Source organism: Gobio gobio (genome assembly GCF_949357685.1).
Source record: "Gobio gobio genome assembly, chromosome: 17".
Taxonomy (NCBI): domain Eukaryota; kingdom Metazoa; phylum Chordata; class Actinopteri; order Cypriniformes; family Gobionidae; genus Gobio; species Gobio gobio.
Window position 1 is genome coordinate 39311285 of NC_137110.1, and position 12815 is coordinate 39324099.

Sequence of the window (12815 nt, forward strand, 5' to 3'; positions counted from 1 at the left end):
TCCTGTCTCGGAGGTCTACAGACAATTACTTGGACTTCATGGCTTGGTTTGTGCTCTGACATGCACTGTTAACTGTGGGACCTTATATAGACAGGTGTGTGCCTTTCCAAAACATGTTCAATCAACTGAATTTACCACAGGTGGACTCCGATCAAGTTGTAGAAACATCTCAAGGATGTTCCGTGGAAACAGGATGCACCTGAGGTCAATTTTGAGAGTCATGGCAAAGGCTGTGAATACCTATGTACAACTTATATTCAAACAAACTTCTTTCACGTTGTCATTATGGGGTATTGTTTGTAGAATTTTGAGGAAAATAACGGATTTAATCCATTTTGGAATAAGGCTGTAACATAACAAAATGTGGAAAAAGTAAAGCGCTGTGAATACTTTACTGATGCACTGTATATATTATATTATTGGTTATCAGACACGTACAGAATAAATCAATCATTGGTCATTAGTACACATAAATATGGTGTTCTACATTGGCATTGGTAAGCAAAAATATTTTCTTTTGCATGATTCCGCATGCATGCTGATAGGTGTCTGCAAGCACAAGACCATTTTTGAAGCATGAATTAAATTCAGCAAAGCATCTTTTTAACCGTTCAGTTGAATAAAAACAGAACTGACTATGATCCTGTTATATCTGGATCTCATTCAGATTTCACATTTTTACTCCAACAAAGAAAACAATTAGAAATTCTAATTTGTATAAAAAAATTAAGCAACATTTAAGCATATTTTCCTTCCTCATTCTCATTGTCACAAATCACGTGATTTGTTTATATTTTTGTTGTTGTTTTTTGTTGTTAGTGATTCTATATTTGTATGACTGTAATACATATTTTTTTGGATAAAAGCATATATTACTCATTTTAAATTAAAACATTATTTTCATCTTATCACCGTTATGAGAATGAGTCCTAAAACTGTTTTATTTTCATTACATTTATTTTCTTTTTTGAGGTAAAAGTTTGGGGCCAGTAATATTTTTGTAATGTTTTTTTTTTCAAAAGAAGTCTTTTATGCTCAACAAGGCTGCATTTATTTGATCAAATATGATAAATACAGTGATATTGTAAAATATTTGTATAATTTAAAATAACTGTTTTCAATTTTAATATATTTTAAAATGTAATTTATTCCTGTGATTGGAAAGCTGAATTCAGCATCATTACTCCAGTGTCACATGATCCTTCAGAATTCATTCTAAAATGCTAATTTGGTGCTCAAGTATCATTTCTTATTATTACCAATGCTGAAAGTATTTACGGTCACTTTTGATCAATTTAATGCATTCTTGCTGAATACAAGAAGCAATTTCAAAACCAAACAAAACCTCCCAAACCTTTTACCCAGACATTTTCTGAACAGGTTTCAAGAGATGCACCCACACATGTCATGATCATGTCTGAGTAGAATCCATTCATATTATCAGTGCTTGACCTTGCTGATTCTGAGAGTGTGTTTGCTTTTGTGTGCCAGGTGTTGAACCTGTTCCTGGCCTTGCTGCTGAGCTCTTTCAGCGCCGATAATCTCGCCGCCACAGATGACGACAACGAAATGAACAACCTGCAGATCGCTGTGGGCAGAATACATAAAGGTATCGCAATGGTCAAGTCAACTTTGCGGCAGTTCCTCCAAAGCCTCTGCCTGGCCGGCTCCAAACCACGTGCACTAGATGAAGAGAAACCCCTCGACGACCTCCACAGCGACGGCAAGGAGAACTGCTTGTCTAATCACGCTCCGGTGACCGTCGACCTCACTAAAGACTATCTGAAGGAGGGTTGCGTTTCTCCTGGTAACGGGGTGGAAGGTCACGTAAAGTATGGCATTGAAGAAGGCGACTACATGTCATTCATACACAATCCCAGCCTCACTGTTACAGTACCGATTGCGGTGGGAGAGTCGGACTTTGAAAATCTGAACACTGAAGATTTCAGTAGCGACTCGTCTGACGTTGAGGGCAGTAAAGAGGTAAGCCAGATTTCTACGACTAAACAGAAATGTCCCTTTTAATATGCATGAAACACAATTCTGAGTTTTTGTTTCAGTGTCGGAGAGAGTTGCTATGTAACATAATGTAAAAAATACATAATGTCATTTTAATGGATTATTTTTATTGATTTAGGTTTGTTTGTAATTCATCAGGAGTCAATGTCTCTTTCCCTGTAGGGAACAAACAGTTGTGTTGAGTCATATTGCCATTGCATCATTCTCTGCTCAGAGCTACAGACCATTACGTGTGTGTGTGTGTGTGTGTGTGTGTGTGTGTGTGTATGTTTACGTGTACGTGTGTGTTTACCGTGCCATGGGCTTCAGGACAGTTTGACCCTGTTCATCTGCAGCTAGTTAAGACAAACCTCTGGGCACTGTAGCAGGTAGACTTACTGAGTACACTCATTATATCAGTACACGTTCTCATAAACACGCACTGTCTGGCACACACACAACCTTACACACACTCTAATGTGTATTATTTACGACCAACTGAGCAGGCACGACATCATGCATCCCAGACTATGAATGAGGCTGTTGAGGAAATTGTTAAATTCAGCATCCTTGCCCAGGGTGAAATTGAGTACGCTTAACTGTCTGTATGTTTGTGTGTGTCTGTTATTGTCCGGCTGTATGTGTGTGTTTGTATTCCAGCACATTTCTATGCTTTTCCTGCAGTACTGTCACTGTGCTTAAACTTTTCTCTCTCTCCCTTCTTCTAATTTGATTTATTTCTATATCTAATTTAAGTGGTTCAGTGTTGAAGTTGCAGACGTTATTATCCATGTTATGTGAAGTGTGTATCTCCTCTCTGTGTGTGACCTGTTATTGCAGCGTTATGACAGACGAACCCCAGGTTTTCTCTGAGAGAGCCCTGTAAGAGACTCACCTTCCTCCTCACCCACACTAACCATGGAGACTGCCTTTTTCATCTAAATCAGACCAAACTCTCGTCTCTCTCTCATTTTATCTCTCTTTTTGGATCGGATTGCCCTTTTGTTTTTCGTTTCTCAATGCCTGTGCCCTTCCCTTCCTCTTAAACAACCCTGTTTTGCACCGAAGAGAGACAGCTGTCAGCCTTTTTGTTTTGGTTTGTTGTTTTCTACATGACTTTGTGTTAGCACTGGGCTTCTTTTGCAGTACCCACAGTCATATGGAATGAGCAAGATCATCATTGTACATCAATAGCCCATCGAACATCTTTCTGTTACATTAGCTTGTATGTTTCGTTTCATTTTTTGTTTTGTTTTTTTGTACAAGCTATCAGTGAGCAATCAGAGCTAAATTACTTGAAAACAGGAAGCGGTTGAGTGTGCACGTGAGTGTGTGTGTGTGTGAGGAGAGGTGAGCTTTGAAAAAAAGGAAACTTGAATTATTATAAGTAGAATTAGTCAATCTCTAAATGATCCATATTAGAATGAAGAAAGCTAGTTGATCCAGCTTCAAGCTTAGTATAAATAGAGATTTATGATAAACAACTGCTTTTAAAAGTGCACTTATTGTGGTTTATCTTAACTTCCATATATTACATTTGAATATTATATTCATATTAGATGGAAGATTATCATATTGTTATTTGCAAATATTATTGTTGTATATTGCCCTGCAAACTACTGCAATAGTGTTCATAGCACTTCAAGGCATTTCTCAATCTGCTGAGGTGTGTAATTGCTAACTGCATTTATGTCATTTGTTGTTGCATATGCAATAAGGAGGTTCTCCTCTGTTGGAATCAAGCCAATGGTTAATTTAGAAAGATATTTGATGATAACTTCTTGACTTTACGACTTCTGTGCCTCGTGCCTCCTTATATTTGTCTGCCAATGAGATAGATCTATTCCTAATCGGATTTGAAGACATGAACTGGAAGTTAGGGAGTACCAGAGAGTAACAGGGGATTAGGAACCCAATCAGAACGTTTCACCCCTTAGACTTTAATCCATCAATTAGACTTACTTTAGATCCAAAATCAAAATATATTTCAGATTAATGAGAGGCTTATTTAAAGCTTAGAGATTCTACAGCGAATCCATTCAGTCTGGGTCAGGACAGCTTGTTCAGGTTTGCTCAGCCTCTTATATTCCTACTGTGGTTAAAATGTTAGAGACATTCTGGAAGATTCTGAAATTGCACACAGCATGCTTACATCATTCCCCCGCGCCGCATTAGCTGGGTGCCACGGCAACCAGCGCTCCAGCTCAGTTTTAGACAGCATCCTCCTCTATGTGTTTTTTAGCCCCTCTCTTTTTCTCTGACCAACCGTTTTATCAATCCAGCGGCTGCAAAATCGTCAGAAGTGTCAATATCTTTATGACCCACAATTCGGTTAAGAAGTACACTGTGGTCAGGAAGAAGGTGTCAAATAATGAGTTTGTACCCACCACTTTAGGTGTACAATAACATCAGACAATATAATCTTAAATCATCAAATTTATTTATGGGAAAAGCTGTTGTGTGTTATGTTTTTAACCCCTTTTTTTAACCTATGAACCCCTTTGAGTATCTTAAGGGTGAATATCGTTAGATAATGATGTCCTCCAGTAAAAATTGATAAGTCATAATGTTTTCCTAAGAACATATTACTCGTTATTCCCCTGTTAGGCTCCAGTTAAAGTCGTTTTCCCCAATCAAAGCCAATGAAATGCTGTCTCAGACTTAGCGTGTGGCTCTGGTGTTAGTTAACGCTAATGCGGCTCCCCTCCTCTTCAAACTGACTGGCGGACAGAAGCTTGACCACTGCTTAACGGAATGGACTTCCAGCCTGTGTTTTCATGTCAATCAAGGGATTGCACTCAATGGGGTGGGGTCATGTGATAATCTGAATCATGCCAAACCAAATGTATTGGGATTTTCCAATAGAAACCATTTATTTTTGGAAGGGGTGGGGAAAGGTAAGGGGTTGACATTGCACTGGACATGAAAATACTCAAAGCACTCAACATTTGATGACAAGATCACAAGCTTGGATGAGAAAAAAAAAATGCACCTTGAGAAACAAAAAAACATGCATGAGGAAGGAATGAAGGCACGTCAAATGTACCCACAGCTGACTGTGAGATTATATACGGTGAAGCCAGAGACGTTTGTCTTCATGCCTGGCTGCTAATTAGAAAATCAATTCACCGAATCAAATCAATCTCTAAATCCACGGGCTCGTAGGTACTTTTGAATGATATGAAACTGCATGAGACTGAGAATAACTGCAAAAGTAATCTGGACGAGATGGTGTGCTTCAGCCAAGCCTAATCTTTTGCGTGTTTGTGTGTGTGTCTGTTTGCTTTCTTTTGTCTAACTGTATGGCTACATGGATGCCCGTGTAGAAGCTGCCTGTTGATACGGTTCTCAGTTCCTCGGAGGGGAGCACAGTGGATATCCGACCCCCTGGAGATGGGGCGGAGTCAGTCGAGTTGGAGCCGGAAGAGTCCATGGACCCAGAGGCCTGCTTTACAGAAGGTGTGTGTTTGTGTGTACAGGTATATGTGGTTTATGAGGACACAAATGTGTATAGTGACATGGGTACAATGTAAACATGGTTTATGGTTTATGAACCAAATAATAAGGCTTAAAAAAACATGCATAAAGTTTTCTGTGATTGGTAGGTTTAGGGGTAGGGCTAGTGTAGGGGAAAAGAATATACAGTTTGTATAGTATAAAAACCATTACTATGGAAAGTCCCCGTAAACCACAAATTCAAGAATGTGTGTGTTTGTGTAGTTCAGTTATTTCCTACACCATGGGGACAAAATTTTCCCACAAGGATAGTAAAATGGCTAAATCATACTAAATTATGTTTGTTTTTGAAAATGTAAAAATGCTGAAAGTTTTCTGTGAGGCTTGTGTTTAGGGGTAGGTTTAGGGTTTGGGGATAGAATATATAGTTTGCACAGTATAGAAAACAACTTGTTTGGCTGTACAGTAAGATCTTCTCTCTTTAAACTCAAGATTAATTCGAAATGGATCTAGATACCTTATTAATACATGTTCAATATTTTATTCGGGATGATTCACTAGTGTATGTTATTTCAAACATGGTACCTTGCTCCGCGATGGCTCATGATGGGCTGTGCCAGCTATTGGTTAATGTTAATCATTAGCCTAAAAGCATTATTTTAGGCCGTTGTTGTTGGTAACACAGCCTTTCTAAATTATTGCCCATAGTTAACACACTAATTTAATGCCAGTTCATGTTAATTAGAGAACACAGGATTACTATTGGCATATGTTGCCATGGTCTTGTGGGTTAATTGAGCCTCAGCCTATACATACCAGTCAAGGGGGCAGTAACACTCCTCAATCAACTGAACACATTCATAATTACCACCTGACTCCATTTCAGGATCAATTTCTAATTAAGTCCCAGCTTTTTTCACTTTGAATATCCTGTTTTACTCTGAAATACATTGTTACAAAATGAGTTGTGAATACTGCATCGAACTTTGAGGGGAGCATAGCTTGGAAAAACAGATTTATTTGATTTTTAAAAATGTAAAGGCACTACAGTATGTAAGTAATAATATACCTAAACACTCAGGCTCCTTCTCTAGTCCATTCATTGTAGCAATAATGAAAATTGGCTCATTTAGAAAAATTATGAGAACATTAACATATACTACTGTTCAAATGTTCGCAGTCAGCAAGATTTTTTTTTTTAAAGAATACTTTTATTCCGCATAGATGCATTAAATGAATCCAAAGTGACTGTAAAGACTTTTACATCGCTACAAAAAAATTTTGATTCAAATGTCGGTTCTTTTGAATTTTCTATTTATCAAAGAAAAAAATTCCTCCACAAAAATATGAAGCAGCAGTGTGTTCAACAATAAAAATGTTAAGAAATGTTTCTTGAACACCAAAACCAGCATATTAAAATGATTTCTGAAGGAATCATGTGACACTGAAGACTGGAGTAATGATGCTGAAAATTCAGCTTTTCCATCACAGGAATAAATTGTTGATCAAATAAATGCAGCCTTGATCAGCCGACCCCAAACTTTTGAACAATAGTGTTTGACCACCAGTTTCACATATCACATTCACAGTATTCAATACCGTGAAGAAAAAAACAGCCTGTTTAAGTGCTAGAGAGAAGGATGAAGCCATGGATCTTTGACTAACATTGCATTTGCTTAAAGTACAATTTGGCCCATTTATGTCATATATAGTACCAAAGCTTTGAGAGTTTTGGGAGAGTGGACTTTTTATAGCTCAAATGTTATGCAGTCCTCTCACATTAAGTGGCTTTTCTCTGTATCCTTTGCTCAGGCTGTGTGATGAGGTTTCAGTGCTGTCAGGTCGATGTGGAGAAGGGAAATTGGAAGACTTGGTGGAATCTCAGGAAAACCTGCTTCATCATTGTAGAGCACAACTGGTTTGAGTCCTTTATCATCTTCATGATTTTACTCAGCAGTGGAGCATTGGTGAGCACCCACACGCACTATATACTCACCCACTCACAACCGTCCCAATCTTTTTTATTACAAACATTTAACAAGTAAATGTGTTGCTGTGTATGTGTGTTCAGGCTTTTGAGGACATTTACATCGAGCAGCGCAAGACGATAAAGACGGTTCTGGAATATGCGGATAAAGTCTTTACATACGTCTTTATTTTGGAGATGCTTCTGAAGTGGGTTGCTTATGGCTTCGTCAAGTACTTCACCAACGCCTGGTGCTGGCTTGACTTCCTGATTGTTGATGTATGTATGGACCTACTGCTTTGCAGCTGTACAGTATGTGTGTGTTCTCTGGATCTGCCTACATGTGTTCAATACATGATTGTGTTTGTTTTACAGGTGTCGTTGGTGAGTTTGGTAGCAAATGCTCTTGGTTACTCTGAACTAAGTGCCATTAAGTCCCTGAGAACACTGCGTGCTCTTAGACCTTTAAGAGCATTGTCACGCTTCGAGGGAATGAGGGTAAGACACTCACACAAACACACTTGCGCATCATGTATGCCTTGATTTAACCAAGTAGGACATGTTCCTTGTCTGGCTATCACCAGACCAAGCTCAATTTAAGATTGAACATTTGTCTGGGGAGTCTGCTTTGTATTTTCTACTGCACAAAAGGCGTGATAAACGAGCATAAATTAAATGACTCTGTACGCAATTGGATAGTCCTTCAACCAATCAGACCACAAGAGGCGTGATCAACGGGCAACGACCCATCGCTTCTCTATCCGTCATCGTGTTAAACCCGCCAATAGCGCGCCAGGTGGATAAGCCAGTCTGTGATTGGTTCCTGCAAAAGTGTAACAGAAGCAGTAGAAAGGAATGTACAGGTTTCTAGACTGAGTTGCAGGGCGAAATCAAATCGCCGGCAGATCAGGCTGGGTTTACCCAGTCTAACATGTTCCTGGATGCCTTATTACAAAGAGTAATGATTGTGTGGTAAGAATTGGTGATGTTACAGTTACACTTATGGTTGAAATTCCGTATGTTCTGTACTTGGTACTTTGCTATTAGAAGTGCACCGATTAGGAAATTTGAGGCTAAAATGATCAGAAATTAAATTAAGATTCAAATCATTGTTACATCGGTTTATAGTTACATTTAACTTCTTTTACCAGGTTAACATGCTTGTAATTGCAGAGTTGGCATGAAATGGAAATTCACCCTGTCTATTTTCTAAATGCATGTTATAGATCTTGCTGTGAACAATTGACCTATCGGTAAGCCCCTCCCCTTGAACGCAGATGAGCCAATGGCAGTTGAGTATCAGTTGCACGGTGACCGGAACTCGGACATCTTTAGGTTTCAGCGCCATAGAGAAACATTGGAAAATCCAAAGCTCTTGTACTTGTAGTTTATGCTAAAAAAATGGTAAAACGATGTGCCTGGGGTACTGTAACACTGATTCCAGGTGTCTGATTCCATAAAATCAGGATTTTATGGCTGTTATACTCTCATTAAGTTACGATTAAAGTTAGTGAGTCCCTGCTAACATACAAACCAAAATAACTAACTGTTCTCACATCATGTAACGTTAACAGTGTAGGTCTACATGTCACAGATTTTATTGTGATTCATCGTCTAATTTGTTTTTGTATATATATTTGTATATTTCTGTTAGTTTAGATATGTTTAAGGTCTGTATTATCTGTCTTACTAAGGAGGGACTCCTATTTTGATGGGTATTGTAGTCTATGGGTAGTGAAAGGAAGAGCTAATGTTAGCAGTTTATTGGAGTTGTTTTGCAAATAAAAGGCATACGGTCGGTATATGTTTGTTTACGGTTAGTTGTATTGTTAGTGTTTTTGTCAAATTTGCTGTGTATGTTAATGATAATGCAACGGAGAGAGAGTTTGTGAATGAGACGTTAATGCGCACTTCTTATGTTGTGAAAAACGATGTAATAAACTTCATAAACCATCAGTAAAGTTTGGTCATCAATCGGAGGGAGTACGCCACATTCTGTGTCTAAAAATATCTTGGGATAAGGGTTTCACACTGACAGCTGTCATTGTAAGACAGTTAGCAACTCATTTGTTTGTCCGAGTTAGAAACAGTAACTAAGGGGGGGTGGGGCTTACCGATAGGTCAGTTCTTCTGTGCATACATTTCATATTTCTGCTGTTCCATAGCCGCCATTTATTGTCAGAGAAGTAGAGAGTTCATCTACAGTTTTTGTTCAGATCATGGCATGGCTGCGTCCGAAATTGCACACTCTCTTGAATATGTACTTATTATGAATAAGTACTTATTTGCAAGCACTAAAAAAAGTATGCACTATAGTATAAATGTGTGTAGTATGAATGTAATCCGGACGTACTATATTCATCATGTTGTCATTATCGCATGATCTACCAGCGTCAGTTATGTTGCTTCACTGCCATTTACAAATACTCTCCCATGGCCTCATGGGATAGTAAAGTGTCCATTGTATGCACACTTCAAAATCTCGCTGGAAGCAGGTGGACATCCGGGTACTTTTTGCCTACTATTTTATAAGTATTCGCCTACTATATAGTAGGGAAGTATGTGATTTTAGACACAGCCCATATGTGCTGCACATGTCCTGAAAAGCGAAGCCAAAACATTTAGATCACGATTCTCTGAACAGACAAGAGTTTGTTCTCTAAACAAAATAACGTCATTTTCTAGAGGTTCTAACAAAATGCTCATTGATTCAGTCTATTTAAAATGTTTAATTTGTATGAATTATTTAAATTGATTCAATGACTCACTCATAAAGTTCACTTGTTTAATTAGGCCTACTGGATGAATCAGCATTTTTGAACTAACCTCTTGAGGGAATGATTCAATGACATACATTTTTAAGTCACTTGTCGCTACCCAGTGGCGTAACGATGTAACTGATACACACTAAGATTTGTGTTGTTCTCTTCCGTAGACATCAGCGACAGTACCACATTGAATGCTCCAGTGTGATTTTGTCAAATGTTTAATAGCCGAATCGTTGTCATTTAGGAATGAGATCACGTGGGTGTTTGAATAGAGATCACAATCTTTTAACGATTAATCGTGCAGCTCTAATCTACATCAACAAGTGATACCATTTTGGTACAAATCAGTAAGAATGTTGCCCTAGCCCTTAACCTCAGCCCTAACCCTAAAATCTGATTGGTTCATTGCAGTGTTGCCCCAGGACCAAAGAAAATGTTGATCCTGTGTTGATCTGGAACATGTCCTACTTTAGAAAAGCATGTTAAAGGGATAGTTCACCCAAAAATGAAAATTCTGTCATTTACTCACCCTCAAGTTGTTCCAAACCTGAATATATTTCTTTGTTCTTCTTAACACACAGCAAGATATTTGGAAGAATGTTTGTAACCAAGCAGATAGAGCAACCATTGACTACCATAGTAGGGAAAAAAATACTATGGTAGTCAATGGTTGCTCTATCTGCTTTGTTACAAACATTCTTCCAAATATCATCTTTTGTGTTCAGCAGAAGAAAGAAACTCATACAGGTTTGGAACAACTTGAGGGTGAGTAAATGATGACAGAATTTTCATTTTTGGGTGAACTATCCCTTTAAGCGGCATGCTCTCATACAAAAATATTGTTAACTTTTTAAGTGTTGTTGGGAAGATGTGGCCCTCTTGCATGGTGTTGGAAAATATTAATAAGGACATCCTATTTACAGGAATAAGTGAATATTGTATGTTGACTAGTATTTTTAGTCCGTTCTCTTTAGTGTGCATGCCTCTCTGCATGTGCTGTGGTGAGAGCTATTCTATTCTGATGATTCTGTGGTGGTTGTTGTGTTGTTTGTGACTTGACCTTACATTTCTTTCTCTGTTATGTGTCTCTTTTCATTTGCAGTAAACAAATGTTGTGACGTCATCGTGTCTCCACAAGGTTTTTTTCTGTTTTCATTTTTTGTTTTTTCCACATTTTGGTAGCTCAAAGAGATGTGATACACCCTCTGTAAGATGTTTATATGTTAAGTTATGCTCTATGAACAAAATTGCAGTTGGTTAATAATGAAAAATAATGAGGTATTAGATATGAATAATATCTAATAATAATATGTAATACCTAAATAGGTATTAAGGCCATTACACACTCCGCAAGAACAGGAAAAATTTCTCGCTGCCAGGGCTGCGAGAGCAAAATTACGTCATTTTGTTCTCGCAGCCCTGGTTTGTGAGTTCTCGCAGCTCAACACATCATCCGAGTAGAACTTTTTTCTTGTGGGTGTCCAAGAACTATTGTGTGATTGGTCAGAAATTTAAAGTGGGCGGGGTTAAGGCAGAGAAATGGAAATTCGGCACCTGCTTTTTTCGCGAAGTATGGAATGTCCTGGCCAGAACGAACTTTGTTCTTGCCACCACGAGAAAACTAACAAATTTCTTTGTTCTTGTGGAGTATGTACCAAGCTTTAGATATGATATTGAGTCAGAAATTAAATTGCTGACAAACTGACACATTAGCCATTCTTTGAATACTCCTTTTTATTAGCTAATCTTTGCTAAACCCTGTTAACCTTCTAAAACTCAGCTTATCATTTCCCAGAGTTATAATCGAATCTATAGAAAGGATCTAGTTTTTATTAGCACATAAGCCATCCACTATAGAAGTTTAGGAAGTTCATTGTAGTTTCCGCAGCTCAAGAGTTTCTGAGCATGATGTGAATATATGTTAAGGTATTTGTGTGTGACATGATGTATTTCTTTTTTTCTAGGTTGTAGTGAATGCCCTGCTGGGAGCCATACCTTCCATCATGAATGTGCTGCTGGTGTGTTTGATCTTCTGGCTGATCTTCAGCATCATGGGGGTGAACCTTTTCGCTGGGAAATACTACCATTGCATTAATACCACCAACGAAGAAATGATTCCCATCAGTGTGGTCAATAACAAGTCCGAATGCCTTGCCCTGATTGACAACAATGATACGGCACGCTGGAAAAACGTAAAAATTAATTTTGATAACGTGGGAGCCGGATACCTGGCGCTACTGCAAGTGGTGAGTGAGCTGAACTCGTGGCCCGACTATGATTAATGTTATGCTAAGTATGAGGTTTTCTGCTGTAGTATATTCACGCTATTTATTGATTATTGATATTGATTTTGTTCTGTTCCACAAGGCCACATTTAAAGGATGGATGGACATCATGTACGCAGCTGTGGATTCTCGTAATGTAAGTGTTTCTCTTCACTGCAGTGGACAGATCTTTAAAAGCCATTTTCAACAATTCAAGTTGCAATGTTTCTTTCAAACCACCTTATCCATAGTTACTGGTCACTAGCATTCTTGTTTTGAAGTAAACACAAACTAATTAAAAACTGTAGTATTTGTGACTTAATTAATTAATGGGATGAAGAATATTTTTGCATGCAAAATCTC

General features: G+C 38.2%; 1 protein-coding gene across 7 annotated transcripts in view; it reads left to right on the forward strand.

Moving 5' to 3' along the window:
* The window catches only part of scn1lab (sodium channel, voltage-gated, type I like, alpha b), a gene marked incomplete at its 3' end in the record, with an annotated part of 46766 nt that overhangs the window by 31059 nt on the left and 2892 nt on the right, over positions 1 to 12815 (forward strand). For all 7 annotated transcript variants that reach the window (XM_079841411.1, XM_079841412.1, XM_079841413.1 and 4 more), the window contains exons 16-22: positions 1492 to 1983; positions 5325 to 5457; positions 7267 to 7421; positions 7526 to 7699; positions 7796 to 7918; positions 12153 to 12434; positions 12556 to 12609. In XM_079841411.1, the coding sequence (XP_079697537.1) occupies positions 1492 to 1983; positions 5325 to 5457; positions 7267 to 7421; positions 7526 to 7699; positions 7796 to 7918; positions 12153 to 12434; positions 12556 to 12609 (1413 nt within the window). The remainder of the gene's footprint in view (positions 1 to 1491; positions 1984 to 5324; positions 5458 to 7266; positions 7422 to 7525; positions 7700 to 7795; positions 7919 to 12152; positions 12435 to 12555; positions 12610 to 12815) is intronic.